General features: G+C 49.7%; 1 protein-coding gene across 1 annotated transcript in view; it reads right to left on the bottom strand.

Annotated features, from left to right (window-relative positions):
- The window catches only part of LOC146983728 (proline-rich protein 12-like), a 31,895-nt gene extending 15,030 nt beyond the window's left edge, over positions 1-16,865 (bottom strand). Inside the window, exons 1-6 of the mRNA XM_085785168.1 lie at positions 16,708-16,865; positions 11,313-15,817; positions 8,833-9,045; positions 5,234-5,308; positions 2,586-3,498; positions 52-671 (exon numbers count right to left, since the gene is read on the bottom strand). Coding sequence (XP_085641294.1) covers positions 52-671; positions 2,586-3,498; positions 5,234-5,308; positions 8,833-9,045; positions 11,313-15,817; positions 16,708-16,804 — 6,423 coding nt within the window. The 5' untranslated portion in view covers positions 16,805-16,865. The remainder of the gene's footprint in view (positions 1-51; positions 672-2,585; positions 3,499-5,233; positions 5,309-8,832; positions 9,046-11,312; positions 15,818-16,707) is intronic.
- Positions 16,866-17,541: the final 676 nt, after the last annotated feature.

Raw genomic sequence — 17,541 nt, forward strand, 5'->3', positions numbered from 1 at the left:
GGGCATTGTGTTTGACCACAAGTTGACATTTGATGGAACTTGTGGCTTCACCTTGAGCGTCCCGATGTCCTCGGTCCGAACCACGAACTCGTCCCGTTCGCGGAAGATCCCCTCGCCCCCGCTCTCGCTGTCCTCCTCCTCGCTCTCCCCGGCGATGGCGGCGTCGGCCTGCTTCTTGGCCAGGTGGAGGGAGGTGAGGCGCTGCGACGCCGGGGCCTCCTCCGGGGTCGGGGGCGACGGCGGCGGAGAGGACGACGAAGAGGGTGAGGAAGAGGACGGCGAAGAGGGAGAAGCCTGACCGGCCTCGGGTTCCTGGTCCTGGTCGGAGGACGACGGGGGAGGAGTGGTGGACGGAGGGGGGATGGACTGGGCCAGGGGGAGGTTGGAGAGGGGTGAGGACGGCATGGCCGGGGGGGAGGTGGAGGGGGGAGGGGAGGTGCCGGCAGCAGGAGGAGGTTGGTAGGACGTCTGCTGCTGCTGCTGCTGCTCAGAAGGAGGGTAGGCTGGACTCACCCCCTCCTCATCCTCATCCTGCTGGACCGGCAGGGGGGAGGGGACAGAGAGGCACGGGGGAGGGAGGGGTGAGGGTGAGGAGTAGGTGGGAGGAGAGGGGGAGATGGACGGCGATGGAGATGGAAGTGCGGGAGCGAGCGCGGGTCCTGACGGAGAATCTGAAAAACAGAGAGGAGAGGGGTTAACTGCTACAGGTGTCTCAGGTGTCACATGTCACTGCCAAGGGGGCAGTTGTCGGTCTGAGAAGTGAAGCTCACTTCCGCGTTCAAAAAACTGCAATCCCCCCGGCTTCCTCTGGGGGCTGGTGTCAGAAAGCAGCATTCTCCATAGACCCCCATGTTAAAATCGCCGACTTTACATCCTCAGTAAACATGTTAAAAGCCTGGTGTCAGAACGTTTTTTGGTCTCAATCGATAGTTTCTACCCCCACACACACTCTGAGGGGGGTGAATTTTTTTTTAACTCTACCGTTTTACTGTTATTAGGTTAAAACTCTAGCCAATTAGGGCGCGGAAACGTTGAGTGACAGGTCCGAGCAGCTCCGTGGACAGCTGCTTCGAGGCCAGTGGGCGGGTTCTCGGCCGGCCAATCCAACATGGCGCTGTTCAGGCCGCCATGTTGGAGTCACAAAAACGACTCCCCAAAACCAATGGGTGACGTCACGGATGCTACGTCCATTCTTTTTACAGTCTATGGTCACTCCCTGGCCTCATGGTCCCACAATGCACTGGGAACAGATCCTCCTCAGCTGGTCTTGTGTGGATGAGTGAGAGCTCTAAAGCATCTGCAGGAGGTCCGCCTGACAACAGAGGCCAAGGGGGGAGATGGTACTACGTGCAGACGTAACTCACAGGCGGCCACATTGGGTCAGTCGACTTGCTCTGACTCTGGCTACAGTGAGATTTTGTCCATATAGATATTACTTTAAAGGTACATTGTGTAGGAATTACTCCCATCTAGCGTTGCGGTTGTATATCACAAGCAACTCAATCGTATTTTTCATGCTGCATTCACGTGAAATTGGGCAGACGGCAGACGGACGACAGCCGCGGCATAAACAAACCTCTATGTAAACAAGTGGTCCGTCAGCACGAGGCAAAACAACACACGTGACAATATGTTGTCATGGCGATGTCGTTTACCAGCTTTCTCTCCACTTCTGTGACTAAAATGACATCTGGTTTGTTACCGACGGCCGTCTGCCCGACTGCAGGTGAATGCAGCATCAGTGTAACGCTCCTTTCAGAGCTTACCGGAACACTTCGGTTTGTTGATGGGGGGGATTACTGATTAATGAAAAACAGACTTTTGAACCAAATAATCAATTTTCATGAATAGATAACAGGAGAAGTTACACAATGTCCCTTTAAAGGTAGAGTCTGGTTACTTGTAGTTTGTAAACAAAACATTCAAACTGGGCCCCTCTTCTCGGGCTCAACACTCTACCTTTAATTATTTGCGTAATGTTGTTCCTGTTACTTTCATAGAAAAGTACAAGATTAAAATAATTTGAAGTATGTAGTATCATGACTGCGATGCCGTGTCATTGGGCAGTCAGATAACCGGTTGTGTTTTTGTCACAGAGCAACGTTACTCAGATGAACTTCCAGCTGTGAGTTCAGCGTCTGATACGATGGCGTCTCCAAACACCTTGCTGACTAAGAATGTGACGGAAGGGCAGAAGCATTTGTTTAGGTCTGAGATGCTGGGGGTCTAGCGTGGCGGACCAGATGGGACACTGCCTTTCAATGGTTGATTTAGAAAATCCATTTTCAAATCGGATTTGAAAATGCAATTCGGAAATGGAAATCCAAATAGGAAATGGAATTGTCCTTTTCTAAGACTGATGAAGTTGTATTTTCTAATTCAGTTGGCAAATTCATTTATTTTTTTCTGTTTTTAAAATGCATTTTTGAAATCGATTTTGAAATTTGGTTATTCATTTGGGAATTCAATGTTTTTTGAAATTCCTCTTTTTAATTGATGTGTCCCCTGTGGTCCTAAATGCAACATTTAGTGGCAGTGATCATTCACAGAGTCTCTAGAGAAAGAGAAGAAAGCAGATAGATTACCTTCAACCTTTGGAACCTCTAACATCTGTGTTTCAGACATCCTGTCTTCATCCTCCTCCTCTTCCTCCTCCTCCTGCTGCTCCTGCTCCTCCAGGGCTCCTGGCTGCAGGTTCTCTGAATCTCTCATCATTTCTTTATTGTCTGCAGCCTCCTCTCTCCCCTCTTCCTCTTCGTCCTCCTCCTCCTCTTCCTCCTCCTGCTCTTCCACCTCCTCCTCTTGCTCCTCCCGCCCTTGTTCCGGCTCCCTCTCCTCTGTTTTCTCCCTGGTGGACTGAGGGGAGACCAGGTTTTGCTCCTGATCCTCCTCCTCCTCCTCCTCCTCCTGCGCGTGATGCTGAGCGTACGTGAGCGCCTCCTCTTTTCCGTTCTCCATGCTGGGGATGAGGGGGGGCATGGCGGGGAGAGGGGGGCTGAGCGCTGGCTCCTGTGGGGTAGGGGGAGACAGGGTGGGCGGGGCCTTGGCCATGGCAGAGGCCATGGCAGCAGCCAGGGAGTGGGGGGTGTCGTAGAGGGCCGAGATGGCAGAGGAGATGCTCTTCTGCAGGTCCTGGTTCTTACTGACCGAGTCCTCCTCGTCGGAGGAGAAGGACGGCAGCGTCTCCAGGTTCCTCTTCAGCTCCTCGTCCAGAGGTTTGCAGGGACTGGGGCAGCCGCTGAGGGCCAGGTCCTCGCCCTCGCCCTGCCCCCCCTCGCTGAAGGACCCTGGAGCCTGCGAGGGGGGGGTCTGTGGTAGGGGAGGAGGAGGCGGGGACAGCGGCGTGATGCCTCCCTTCAGAGAGGAGCAGGGGTTCAGGGCTTCCTGCTCGGCTCCATCCGGTCCCGGGTCCAGGTCTGACTGCTTCTTACCGGTCTTCAGGAAGTCCAGGAAAGACGCCATGAAACCGGGTTTGAAGTCAAACGCTTTCTCATCAGCCTGCAAGAGAAAACAATCTTATTACTGGTGATGTTACTCTCTGTCCACTGTTACTGAACTGTTCACGTCAGTTAGCACAGCTCAGCATGTTAGCATTTAGCCTACACATCCAGTTAATGCTGAATGTGTATAGCGGAATATTTCATGTTGTTTTCCCACTGTCACATATGTATGGTGTTTAGTTTTGCTTTGTTCTGCTTCTGATGCCTTGTATTCTGTCTTTTCAACTGTTTGTGAAACACTTTGTGACTCTGAGCTGCGGAAAATGCTTTATAAATAAAGAATAATTATTTATCAGCAATACTATCATAATTTACATATAGCCTGAATGATGAATGAATGAATGAATGAGTGATTAATAAATGAATGAATGAATGGGTGAGTGAATGAATGAATGAATGAATGAATGAATGAATAAATTAGTGAGTGAATGAATGAATGAATGAATGAATGAATGAGTGAATGAGTGAATGAATGAATGAATGAATAAATTAGTGAGTGAATGAATGAATGAATGAATAAATTAGTGAGTGAATGAATGAATGAGTGAATGAATGAATCCAATAGTTTCTTTTCTTCTAACTCTAAGATGATGAGCACTAAGCGAGTGAATGAATGAATGAATGAATGAATAAGTGAATGAACGAATGAATAAGTGAATGAATGAATGAATCCAATAGTTTCTTTCCTTCTAACTCTAAGATGCTGAGCACTAAGCAGCAGATCCACAAGAATGACTCATCTACTGAACTCACGTCTCAAATTGTTCATATGAAATTCTTCTGATTGGAAACAGTTCAGTCAGGACCGGGGTGTGAGTCCAGGTTCAGTAAATAACATGGTTACTGACTCCTGACGATATAAATCATAATATTACTACACTAGAATAATACAATGACTAGGATAGGACGTGACCGTGTTCAACAATGACTTACATAAGCAATTAATGATGATCATGATTAATGATTAATTTATCAATTAACTGACTAATTATCAGAACAGCTGTCCTGCACCTCAAGGTCTTGAGTTCACTTACACAAAGGGAAATAGAGACACACGTCCTTTCAGTGTAGAAACATGGGATGAATATTGATGCTATACAGATATATGTAAATATAATGTATATCCATGTGATAATGTATGTTAATCAATGTGAATGAAAAGAAACAGATTATGGCAATGGCAGAAAGACATTCTGTTGGGTGTGCACCAGATTAGTAAATATATAAAATCGTTATAAAAATTCAGTTTTATTGTGAAAGGTTCACAACATTTTTAAATCTTTACTTTGCAGAAAAAGGAGAAAATGATTTTTTTTCCCCCACTTGTCTGCTCTCAAATAATAAATCCAGGTTGCAGGTAATACAGCTGAACCGGCAGCAGGTGGCAGCAAGGCCCCTGCACTTGAAGAGCGTAGTAACCGTGGCAACAGCTGCCCTGGTAACAGCCATCGCTCTCCTCTCTCTTTTGTCAGTCAGAAAGAGCTGGCTGTCAGTCAACTATAACCTCCTTTTCTCCACAGAAACAGGACTGAGCGTTCAAAAAAGAGCCAAAACCAGCAGGCCAGACCAGACCGAGGTCCAAGCTCAGGACCTGGACCTGGACCTGGACTCGTCCGTGTGTCCTACGCAGGTCGCTGGCCTCGGAGGTGTGGAGGAGGCACGGTGCCGTCGAGGTACGAAGGGGATGAATTATAAATGAAGGACTGTGTTCTCCAGCGCGCTGAGGAACTTACTGAGCTGGAGAGTTTGTGGAGAGCGGCCCAGGCCTCGGGGTTCAGAGGGTCGTCCACGTCTTTCTTCCACGTCATCTGTTGGACACGACAGAGGTCACTCACACAACAGAAACACTGTGATTCTCTCACACATGATCTCACGGTGACGTCTGCACAGCGCATGAATCATTCTAGGCTGTCTGATAAAAGGAAGACGCCGTGTTGATGGAACTGTAAATATCTTGACTGAGACTGAGCAGAGACCAGTCAGACCGTCGTCTCTCCATCCCCCTCCCACATGTTAACATGAACCCAGTCCACAGACACTGATGAAACCCTGATTCCTTCCACTAGGGATAGACCGATTATCGGCATGGCAGATAACATCGGTCCATAATCGGTATCGGCCGTTTTTTCACAGATAACCAAAAGAATAAATGTATTTTTAAAACGCACTCCTTTGGCTCTGATGTAGCCATCCCTCTGTCTGAGGTCACCACTCTTTGTTGTGTAAAAATGTCCCGCCCACTGAACCGAGATCTGTGTAGGAGTTTGTGTTGTGTTCTACAAAAATGTAAGGTCTTTTTTTATCACAGATGTTCACAGTGTACAAAAAAAAGAAACAAACAGTTTACTGTATTCTGTCTAGTTCCAGGGCTGTTATTCTAAATTCTGACACCAACATTTTCATTTTTACAGCAAATGAATATCAGTTCTAAATATCGGTTATCGGGTTCCTTGATTACTAATAATCGGTATCGGCCCTGAAAAATCCACATCGCTCGATCCCTACTTCCTGGTCTTGTTTCTGACTGGTCCAGTACAGTCTGCCTCAGTTTAAAGCTCCCTGTTTGCCCATGTTAAAGGGATAGTTCAACATTTTGACAAATTGGCCCATTGCTATAATCCCTGTAGTTTTAGGAGTAGGTTTGTTATCTTTAATTGTCGATGCAAGCTATTTTTAGAACGGCGGAGCAGAGCTGTGAGCCGCTCAGAGCTACGCTACGGAGGCTCATGGGATATCTTGGTTTCCCTCATCAAACTCATCAAATAAGTACACAATCCAACAACTCCAAAACGCTCTGGTGGACAAGTTGTGACCTGCTTATTCACCAAGCTGAGATAATAACAGAACTTTATGAGACGGAGTTGTTTTAGAGGCAAATGCAGAGACTGCTTGATGAAAAACTGCTCCCGACAGAAACGCGCATCAGCGGTTTTGCATGAATTTACCTCCTACTCCTAAAACTATAGGGATTATGGCAGTGGGCCAATTTGCCAAAATGTTGAACTATCCCTTTAAGGCTGCCCTCCCTGTTGCATTGTTCTAACTCTGCAGGTCCGGGTTCTGTTGAAGGGCTGGGTCCTACAGATGAGAACACGGCCCAGGATCATTAAGGTTGTGTCAGCACTTAAACCCCACACACACACACACACACACACACACACAGACACACAGACACAGACACAGACACACACACACACACACACACACACACACACACACACACACACACACACACACACTAACGTTTGTTAAAGAGGAACTATGCAGCTCTGCCGCTTTTCCACTGTTTTCTAACCCTCCTCCCGGCCATGTGCATTTGTTTACAACAATGCCAGCGAGAAATCAATCAATAGAGCGCTACATAACATTATATATCATATATGATGTTACGACGTGTATATTTGTGTAGTCTTATCTGTCATAAACAAGCGATTACAATTACGGGGCGCATTTGTGTCGCAGTGCCACAGAGACGAGAGCTGGGACAGCGGAGCCGAGGCTCTGATCTGGCAGAGATGTTTTTCAGCCAAGAGACGCTAAGTGGAAGGCAGAGAGCCTCCATTCTCCCTGCAACAACTTAACATGTAATTTATGAAATCATCACAATCACTCCAAAACTGTTTAATCAAGGTGAAGATTTAGCATAGTTAAAGGGATAGTTCACCCAAAATTCAAATTTCACTCATTATCTACTCACCCTCATGTCAACTAAGATTTGTTCTGAAAAAAATTTAATAAGTCTATATTTCAAGCTTGTTTGTAGCGGAAGCTCCCAGTGTCTCAGTTCACTGCTCTTCCTGTGTCAGTGCAAATCACGCGAGATTTGCACTGACTGGCGGAACAATTTCTCATGACATGAGGGTGAGTAGATAATGAGTGAAATTTGAATTTTGGGTGAACTATCCTTTAAGCTAAAAATCCTGCATAGTTCCACTTTAATGTGCAGGAATATCCAGGGGGCGGGACAACAAGAGGATACGTTGTTTCAGCCGCTTGATCTGTATCAGTCTGACTGGATTTGGAAACGTAAGATGTCTCACAGTCACAATATTGACTGCAGACACCGTGTGTCTTGCTGTTGCTGAGGCAACCAGCTCTTTTTTTTTTTTTGTTACTCCAACATGAAACATAAAGTTGTGTCTGTCAGGTTCTCTGCAGCTCCCTCCGACACACAGAGACACAGCTCGACAAACATGCACGGTGCACGGTCCAGCATTCACACGTATGTCCTGAAGAACAACCAGTAAAACAAAGAGGCTGGATCTGATCTGAGACCTGTAGAAGGTCTGTTCCTTGTTGATACCTAGAATTACTCTGCATCTTCAGCTTAATATCAGGTGTCAGGTGTCGCTGTTTACATAATTAGATTCCTGCTCAAACAAAACTTCATTTTCATTTTAGAGCGATATTTGTCATCCTTCCCTCCCTCCCTCCCTCCCTCCTGTGAAAAAGCCACGCCCCCTCAAGCTGTTGTGTGTAATCTGACGAGGAGGATGAGGAAGCTCTCAGCTTTGGTCACACATCACTCAGCGCCAGTCACCTCACACACACACACACAGACACACAAGCTCTGAATAGTTAGCGCTGAAATGAGTCAATGAACACTCCCAGTCAGACCAGTTCAAAACAGCGCTGGTGAATCATCTCAGATTAAAGGGATAGTTCACCCAAAATTCAAATTTCACTCATTATCTACTCACCCTCATGTCGACTAAGAGCTGTGAGAATTTTCAGAATCCTCCGTGCCTTCTCTGAGTTACGGGGGGGTCCATGCAGCAGTATTTGTCCATATAATGGTTGTCAATGGATACCAACTTTCTTCGTCCAAAAGGACACACCAAAAAACATCCAAATACCTCCATACTGCTCGTCTGTAATGTCCCTCTTGTATTGAAGCCCCGACATGAGAAATTGTTCCGCCGGTCAGTGCAAATCACGCGAGATGGAAGAGGAATCACGTGAGATTTGCACTGACACAGGAAGAGCAGTGAACTGAGTCACTGGGAGCTTCCGCTACAAACAAGCTTGAAATATAGACTTATTTTATTTTTTTCGGAACAATTTCTCACGTCGGGCTTCAATACAAGAGGGACATTACAGACAAGCAGTATGGAGGTATTTGGATGTTTTTTGGTGTGTCTTTTTGGACGAAGAAAGTTGGTATCCATTGACAACCATTATATGGACAAATACTGCTGCGCGGACCCCCGCTGTAACTCAGAAAAGGCACGGAGGACTCTGAAAATTCTCACAGTTGATATGAGGGTGAGTAGATAATGAGTGAAATTTGAATTTGGGGTGAACTATCTCTTTAAATAATCGTCCTCTTTACCTCTGCAGCTTTTTGCTGATGTTTCATCATCTTGTTCTGTGTCTGGTTCAGATCGGTTCTGCTGATGTCCATGGTGGTGCTGGGGCCGGGACTCAGGCCCAGGGACGGCGCCGAGCCCACCGATCCGTCAGACAGGACCGGCTCGGTGCTGGACAGGGAGTCGGTCCTCAGCAAGGACTCAGACGGAGCCATGGTGGGAACAGGCAGCTTGATCTGAGAGACAGACCAACAAGACGCTCAGCACCAAGCATCAAACGTTTGTGCTTTTGGAAGCGATGATCTAAAAGCTCTCGGGGTCAGCTTCACAGAGATGATACCAGTTGTGTCTTGTTGTATTTGCAGTGCATGTCTTGTTAAAACGGTGGAAATGTAACTCTCCCCTTTTCATTTCTTTGTTGCAATCCCAGAGTTGTGCGTCAGCAGGGTTTCAAATTTTGTAAATTTACGGTTTATTCCCATGGAAAATTTCCAACTTTCCTGTAAAGTTGGAAATTCCCGTAAATTTTGCAACCCTATGCATGAGCATCCTCCACTTCTTCTCCATCACAGACACTCAGCTCTGTTTAAGAGTCTATTTTGAAACTTAATCCTTGTTCCAAAGTGTCCACTGGGATCATTTACTCCTTATTAAACTCACATCATTTTGAGCCCTTTCAGTTTAGAAGAAAGATTCAGACAGGACACATTCCTCTTCCATCTGATTATGACATCATCTCCTCTGGTCTAAAACAAAGCAGAGCTAAATTTGTTAAAACCTTCTCAGATGTGTTGGAGGTAGCTGTGGAACAACTGCACAGGAAGCAGATCTGAGATCAGCAGGCAAAGAATATGATGCATCTCTTCTAGCTCAACAACTCCTGCTGCTTAAATGGAGATATAAACTTCCTCCAGCTTTCAGACCATTGATTCAGGACTTTATACGATGTATGTAAGATGTTTGAGAAAATTCACTATACTACAAAAGGATGTGCTTTCCAGGCAACCTCTTTCAAACTTCTGTTCTGATACTCTAGTTTTGGAAAACTGAACCCATATGATATAGTTGTTTATCTGTATGTATCAATCAGGAAATCAACTCTGATTACAAAAAGCACTATAATGGTCATGAGGATCTGTTGGACCAGATCAAAGAAAGCAGGAGACGTGTTGTCTTTGCTCTGCTGTATTAGGGTAAGTGACAAATAAGGGTTGGCAAGATGAGCAATTCAGAAATATCTTTAAACCCTCCTGTTGTCCTCCTGGGTCAGGGAAGGAAGGACAAAGGGAAGGAAGGAAGGGAGAGATGGGAGGAAAGAAGGAAGGTAAAACGGAAGGTAATATAGTTGAAAAGATTGGGTCAACCGGGTCAAAAAGGAAGGAAGAAGTAAGGACGAAGGGAAGGAAGGAAGAAAGGAAGGAAGGGGAAAATGATTGTGGAAAGAAGGAAGGAAAAGGAAGGAAAGAAATATGGAGGGAGGGAACAGATTGGGTAAATTGGATCAAAAGAGGAAGGAAGGAAGGAAGGGGAAAAGGATAGGAAAGAAAAATGGAGGGAAGGAACAGATTAGGTCAAGGAATTAAGCAGAAGGTCGGACGAAGGAAGGAAGGAAGGAAGGAAGGAAGGAAGGAAGGAAGGAAGGAAGGGGAAAAGGATTGTGGAAAGAAGGAAGGATGGAAGAAGGGAGCAGATTGGGTCAATCTGACCCAGAAGGACAACAGGAGGGTTAAAAAATGTTTTAAAAGCATCAGATTTGTTAAAACATACATTCAGTATTCATGTTGGCTTTATGTCATTTGAAATATCATTTGCACCATTTTTTAACAAAAGTACAACTGCATGCCCCTGAAAATGTCAGATGGTGTAACCACAAAAGAATGATCAATATTACATATTTGATCCACCTACAGTGGATCTAAGTGTATTTATAAATATGTACTTTCTTCTAAATTGAAATAGAATTGAAATTTTAATGAATTTTGGCAACACTGAGCAGGACTTCTCTTTAAACCACTGCTTTTCTTCTGAATAATGTGACAAATGATGTAAAATTTGTCAAGAAACTAGTAGCACTGCAAAAGTGAATTTCATTTATTTCACATTTGAGTCCAGATTTATTTTGCTGTACAGTATATAGTCAGGTTTTCATGCTAAAACACCAGTCGCACCTCTTGACATTTGGCTTGCATCACATCATTCACCCATTAGCTGTTAATTACATATTGTGTGATTCATAAAAACAACCCTGTGTAAAAATGAGTGAGAGCTTCATCTGAAGTAGTTTGTTCTGTCTGTTTTTCTTAAGGTGCTTTTAAGGTCACTGTTCCATCTGCCTGCACCAGTTAGTATTAATTTACCTAAAATTGATCCTACATTAGTCTCACTTGAGATAACTGTAGTTGTAGTTTGACTGAAGCCATGTGTCACAAGCAGAGAGTTACTAGCTCATCAGATAACGTGATGAGACCATCTGGAGAACATTTGGTTTGATAAGAAGTCTTACCGTGATGGGTCTGATGGGGTCTTGCTGCTGCTGTTGGGACTGTTGCTGCTGCTCGAGGTGATGATGCTGCTGATGATGTGGTTGGTGATGACAGGAAACGTGTTGCTGCTGCTGCTGCTGCTGCTGCTGCTGATGATGATGATGCAAGTGATGCTGCTGTTGCGGCGCCTGCTGGAGCTCTGCCTGCTGTGGGTGGAGTTGGTGTGGATGCTGCTGGAGGTGCTGCTGTTGGCTGTACTGTTGCGGTCGATGCTGCGGCGGCTGCGGCGGCTGTTGCGGCTGCTGCTGATGATACGGGAGGCTTTGTGCTTTGTTCATGTCTCGATGCATTTCCACAAACCCCTCCTCCTTCCTGCCTCGGCCCCGACCGCGCCCACGGCCCCTCCTGCCCTCTGCGGGCGCCGATCCCATCAGCCCCCTGCAGTACGGAGGCTCCGGAAGAGGACGTATGCGCGGTCGACCCCGGGGGCGGGGGGGGCCCTCGCGTTTCGGTTTGGTCGGCTTCCTGCCCCTCTTCTTGGGGCCTTCTTGCGGAAGGAGTTGCGGAGGGTGTCCTAGGGCAGAGTAGCTGGTGGGGTGGCAGAAGTCCATGTCACCCATGAGTGGACTGAGCCCACCGACTCCTGACGCCCCACCAGCCTTCCTACAACTGGACACCAAGTCGGGGAGCAGGTCGGGAAGGCGTCGACTGTTGAGGCGAATATCGGCCGGAACGTCGGCTTTGTCCTCGTCGTCCTCAAACTCGTACTCCTGTGCGTAGATCTTCTTGGCCTGAGGCTGAGGCTCACGCCGTTGCTTGAGGAGGTGGAAGGAGCTGGTCTTCAGCAGCTTTTTGGGTCGAGAGGAGCAGAAGATAGGCGAGGTCAGACCTGGGGCGCCTGAGCCACCGCCCACTCCCACCGCCCCCATCATCTTATTGACCGATCCGTCCCCTTGAACCGCCGAACTCAGTCCCATGGCGGGGGTCTGGGAATGGATGAGGCCGAGCTGGTCGGTGTTCACCGTGGAGGGCAGCTCGTGGGTCTTCATAGAGTCGAGGTCTAGGTGCAGATTGCCATTTCCTGTTCCTGGAAGGTTGTGGCAGTACTGTCCGTACCCCTGATCGCTATGGTGACCGACCATATCGTAGCCCTCCCCGGCACCTCCCGTCTTTAAGCCCTCCATGCCCTCTTGGCCCTGGTTCAGGCTTTCCTGAGCAGCGGCTCCGGAATCGGCAGCACAACTGGACTTGTAATCGGCCGGACAAAACATGTCCTCCATCTCCGGGAAGAAGGAGCGGTCTTCATCGTGCAAGAGAGAGTCGGGAAAGCAGATGGATGACAGGGGGGCGAACCTCTGCTGCTGCTGAGCTTGAGTCTGTCCAACTTTCCCCGCCGGGCTGACGGCGTCAAACTGGTGCTGTTTGAGCTGGTCCAACTGGGAGTGGGACAGCTCAGACTCTCTCGGCTGCTGCTGCTGTTGCTGCTGCTGCTGGGGGGTCCCCATGTTCGAAGCCATCCGGTGGGAGTGAGGGTGGGATAGCTGAGAGTGCGAGAGCTGATGGTGAGCGTGCGCCTGCTGTTGGTGGTGGGCGTGGGGGTGGGGCTGGCTGATGTGGTGGAGGTGCGAGGGGGCGGACAGGTCCAGGTCGGGCTCCGAGAGGAAGTCGTGGAGGTCCGTGGGCTGGGGGGGCAGGTGGTGGGGGGTCAGTCTGTGCTGCTGTCTGTGTCGGCTGTCCCCTCCGCCGCCTCCCTCCCCGCCTGTGACGCTCACCCCAACCCCGGTCCTCTCCAGAGCCCCTCCTCCGCTGTCCCTGCTGGTCGTCCTGGACAGAGTCTGGTCTAACATGTCCAGCGAGGACACTGAGCTCTGATTGGCTCCTCGGGTTTGATCTCTGGCGGGGGCTCCGATGCTGTAGTGGCTCTCTATGCCCTGGCTCTGGAGCTGGAGTTGCAACTGTGACGAGTGGTTCTGCGGGTGGGCTTCCACTCCGGCGGGCCCCTGGCCTCCGGCTGAGCCCATCATGGCCTGCTGGCTCATCGGGTGTTGCTGTTGCTGTTGTTGTTGTTGTTGTTGCTGCTGAGGGGCTTGCTGGGGGTCCATCTTGGTGCGGGTGGTGTGGGAAAGGACGGACTGCAGCATGTGGGACTGATGGGGGGGGTCCGGCGGCGACTCCATCAGAGACATGGGGACCTGGCTCTGTCGGCTCTGCTGCACATCCGGCGTGTTGCACAGGTAGGCGTTGTCGTTGGCATCCGACGTCTTCTTCAGCTCCATGTGAGGAAGGGCGTGAGGGTGGGGGTGAGGGTGGCCGTGCTGGGGGTGTTGAGAGTGCTGCACGTGTTGAGCGTGCTGGGGGATCTGGGAGTGCGAGGACACGTGCGAGGCGTGATGGGGATGCTGGGAGTGCGCGTGCTGCTGGGCGTAGGGGTCTCCCCTTCCGTAATGGACCACCGAGCCCATGGAGTCGTGCTGCTGTTGATGGGAGTGGGACAGGGTGTCGGAGACCCCTCCCCCGGTGCTGGACTTGGATATGTTCAGCTCCGACTTGGCCTGCTGCTGTTTTTTCTGCGATATCTCCAGCTGGCTGTTGAGACGGCTCGCCGGGTCGACGGAGGCGTTGTTGGTGCGGATGACGCTCTGGACGTGGTAGCGCTCTTCCGAGATCTTGCCCATGTCGTAGCCCACCTCCTTGTTTTCTCCGTCCCTCGTCGCCTGCGGCTGGAGCGGCTGCGGGAGCTGCTGGGTCGGCGAGTGATGCTGGGAGGGGTGGGGAGTGGAGCTCTGGGCGTGAAGCAGGTGGTGGATGAGGAAATCGTCATCGTCGTCTTCCTCGTCTTGGGATCGCTCCACTCCCAGCATGTTGGTCTCTGTTTTTGGTTTGGGCGGCGAGGAGTTGTAGGACTGGCTCTGCGCTTGCCTTGTATCGGGGAAGCCTTGTGGCGAGGACATGAAAGCAGGAGAGAGGATGGAGGACAGATACTTGCTGGCCCCGGAGCCTCCGGGGGACTGCACGGGGCGAGCGGCGGCAGGAGAGTGCAACCCAGGACGGCTGATGGAGGGCGAGGGGCTGGACTCGGGCAGGTGGTACGAGCTGCTGCCTCCGTTACCAACGCTAGAAGCTCCACTCCCTGATCCTGCAGGTCCAACTCCACCACCTAGTCCAGAAGCTCCCGGTACAGGTCCACTTCCTGTCGATCCCCCAGCGTTCCCATACCCTAAAGACGGACTGGCCGCTCTCCTGAGAGAAGCCGAACCGTAGCTCGAGTCCCCGAAGACGATCTCCGCAGAGAAGGAGCGTCCTCCCGCTCCTATGCCGGTGAAGGCCTTCCCTCCTGGTCCCCCTGCTCCGGAGCTCAGGTCCTGGGCGTGAGGGGAGCTGAAGCCTCCATAGGACGGGGCCATGTGTGCAGAGGGGGGCTGATTGGGGGAGTAGGACTGGCCGTGTTGCTGGGGAGGGGTCTGGTCCGGTAGACCTGCAGACGGAGAGCCGTACGTGGGGAGGCATTGTTTGGGTGCCGGCTGCTGGACGAGGGAGGACGACGCCACCGGTAGAGGGGGCGGCGCCGGCACCGACTGAGGCGGGGGCTGCTGACGAGACGGAGCGGACAAGGGGCCGGTGCTCGTCTTGGAGCTGGAGGAAGATGAAGAGGAGGTGGAGGAGGCCGACGGCGGGGTGTGCGGGGTACGGGAGGAGGAGGACGCCGAACCTGAAGAGGAGTAGCCGCTGCTGGAGCCGGAACTCTTTGCTCCTTTGGCGCCGCCGGACGAGGAGGAGGCCGAGGAGCTGGAGGACGAGGGGGTGTAGGGAGTCTGGACGGTGGGTCGATACGTCTGGGACTCCATCCGCGGCGAGGGCTTGGGGTCAGAGGACGGGCTCTGCTCCCCCAGCGGGCTGCAGGACAACCCGGCGTGCCGGTGGTGGCTGGCGTGCTGGTAGCCCGACGAGCCGCCGCAGCTGGCGTACTGCTGCAGGGGCAGCGCGGCGGACTGGGCTGGGGACGAACGTTGGTAATGCTTAATAACACTGTCCTGTCGGGACACCGCCCTCTCCGGGGGAGGCGGGGGCTGAGGGGGCGCCGCAGGGGGCAGGGAGGACGAGGAGGAGAACATGGAGGCGTTGTAGAGCTGGGAGGACTGGTTATGGAGCTGGGAGGACAACAGGTTGAACTGGGGAGGGGGCAGGTGGCAATTGGAGGAGGCGGAGGGTGCTTGGGTTTGAGGAGGGGCGGGGGGCTCCTGAGAGCCCCGGTAGGCAGAGCTCTGGGAAGACAGCAAGCGGTCAAAGCCCAAACTGGACTGGGAGGGGGTTTTGATGTGCAGCAGGGGATCGTGAGGGGAGAGCAGGCCGTTGGACGTCGGGCTGAACGTAGCTGTGTCCTGCAGGGACAGCGAGGGGGTGAAGGAGCGTCCGGAGAAGGAGCCGGGGTGCTGGTACGCAGACAGGGCTGAGGGGGAGGGGAAGGAGCCGGACCCCGGGAGAGCCCCTGAAATAAAGAGCTCCGGGGGGGCCGGTGTGTGCATCGCTACAGGACACAACATCACATGGACAGTGTTGGTCAATGCAAGTCACCAAGCAACTACGCTGAGTTTAAATATCTAGGTATCTGGCTTGATGAAAAATTCACTTTTAAATTTCACATATCACACACTCACATCTCACTAGCAAACTTAGACAAAAAATTGGCTTCTTTTTCAGAAATAAATCTATTTTCCCTATGATCTGCAGAAAGAGGATTGTTGAAGCTGTCTTTATGCCAGTCTTGGACTATGGTGATATTATTTATAAGAATGCTGCCCCTTCAACTCTTTCACCTCTAGATGTGGTCTATCACTCTGCTCTTAGATACATTACCGGCGATAGTTACAGCACTCATCATTGTAATCTGTACACGAAAGTAGGTTGGTCTTCCCTGTCAGAAAGACGCAACAATCACTGGCATCTCTTCATCTTTAAAGCCATTACTGAAAAACTCGCACCATACATTACAACACTGTTAGATTTAAATCAAGGTTCATATTCAACTCGCTCCAATGACTGGCTTACTTTTAAAGTCCCCCGAGTACAAAATGAACTTGGTAAATCTGCATTTTTGCCTCCTGGAACGATCTTCAACTCACACTTAAAATCAATGCTCCTCCATCCTATCAACATTATAAAAATATCATCTCAAATCTCTTTAACACAGTCTGTAACTGTTTTTAAATTTTGAAATGAATCAGATGTATTTAACTTTTGTAACTGTGTTTTATCCTATGTCCTATATGTGACTGTGTATTGTGTATAACTCAACAACTTTTTACTTTTTTGGTAAATAAAACATCTTATTTTTGCAAATCAAGTGCTCCAGTCACAACAAGAACTAAGGATCAAAGAGTTGTCAGTGCACCGTTCCTCTAACAGGTGGACACTCACCAGTCTGCCAGGTGGGAGTGCGAAACTGGGAGAGGAGGGAGGAAGCAGACGGCGGGGGCTGTGGACCCCGGGACTCCAGAGCTGAGATCAGATTCATGACGGAGGGGTCAGGACCTGAGGGGCTGGCGTGGTGGAGGCTGGCATCAAACAGTCCTGACAGACCTGGCAACAAACCACAACCCCTTACTTCACCCAAACCAATCATGATACATCACATCACCTTCATTACATCAGCAGTATAGCGACATAAAAACAATCTGTTCAATAATTACAATCCTGAGCACTGTTCGTCAGTATTATCATAATGAGATTTTATGTTGTTAGTCTTTGAACTATAAACGTAATGAGATCGAAAGTGGTTGTTAAGAAGAGTTAAAACGAGTACAGGAATGTACTGCTTCACATATTGGAAATTAAAAACCAAGTGGTGTGACCTGTGGTGTTCTGTTTTACTGAATGAACACTGCGTAACACCCTAAAAATGACTTTTCTCTACTTAAAGCAGAAGTAAGCGATCCGGTCATTTTGGCTAACTTCCTGTCAGCCGATGGAGTTAACAGTCCCCGTCCTCGTCCCTACGTCACCACATTCACGCGCATCCCTTGGCTGCACACACAGAGAGGACCGCCCCTTTATGCCGTTCTCTCTCCTCATTGGATAAAGGTTGTAGGATACAAGGAAAGTTTTCTCCTCGGCTTACAGCAGAGCAGAGTGACTGACAGACCCGTGTTTCAGACCAAACACTCTATAAAAGTGATTGCTGTCGGAAGATAGAACTATTTAAGACTTATATTAACACAAATATTCCGCTTACTTCTGCTTTAAAGTGACAGT

The sequence above is a fragment of the Trachurus japonicus genome, chromosome 8 (genome assembly GCF_045865225.1).
Source record: "Trachurus japonicus isolate A0001 chromosome 8, Traja_1.0".
In the NCBI taxonomy this organism is placed as follows: Eukaryota; Metazoa; Chordata; class Actinopteri; order Carangiformes; family Carangidae; genus Trachurus; species Trachurus japonicus.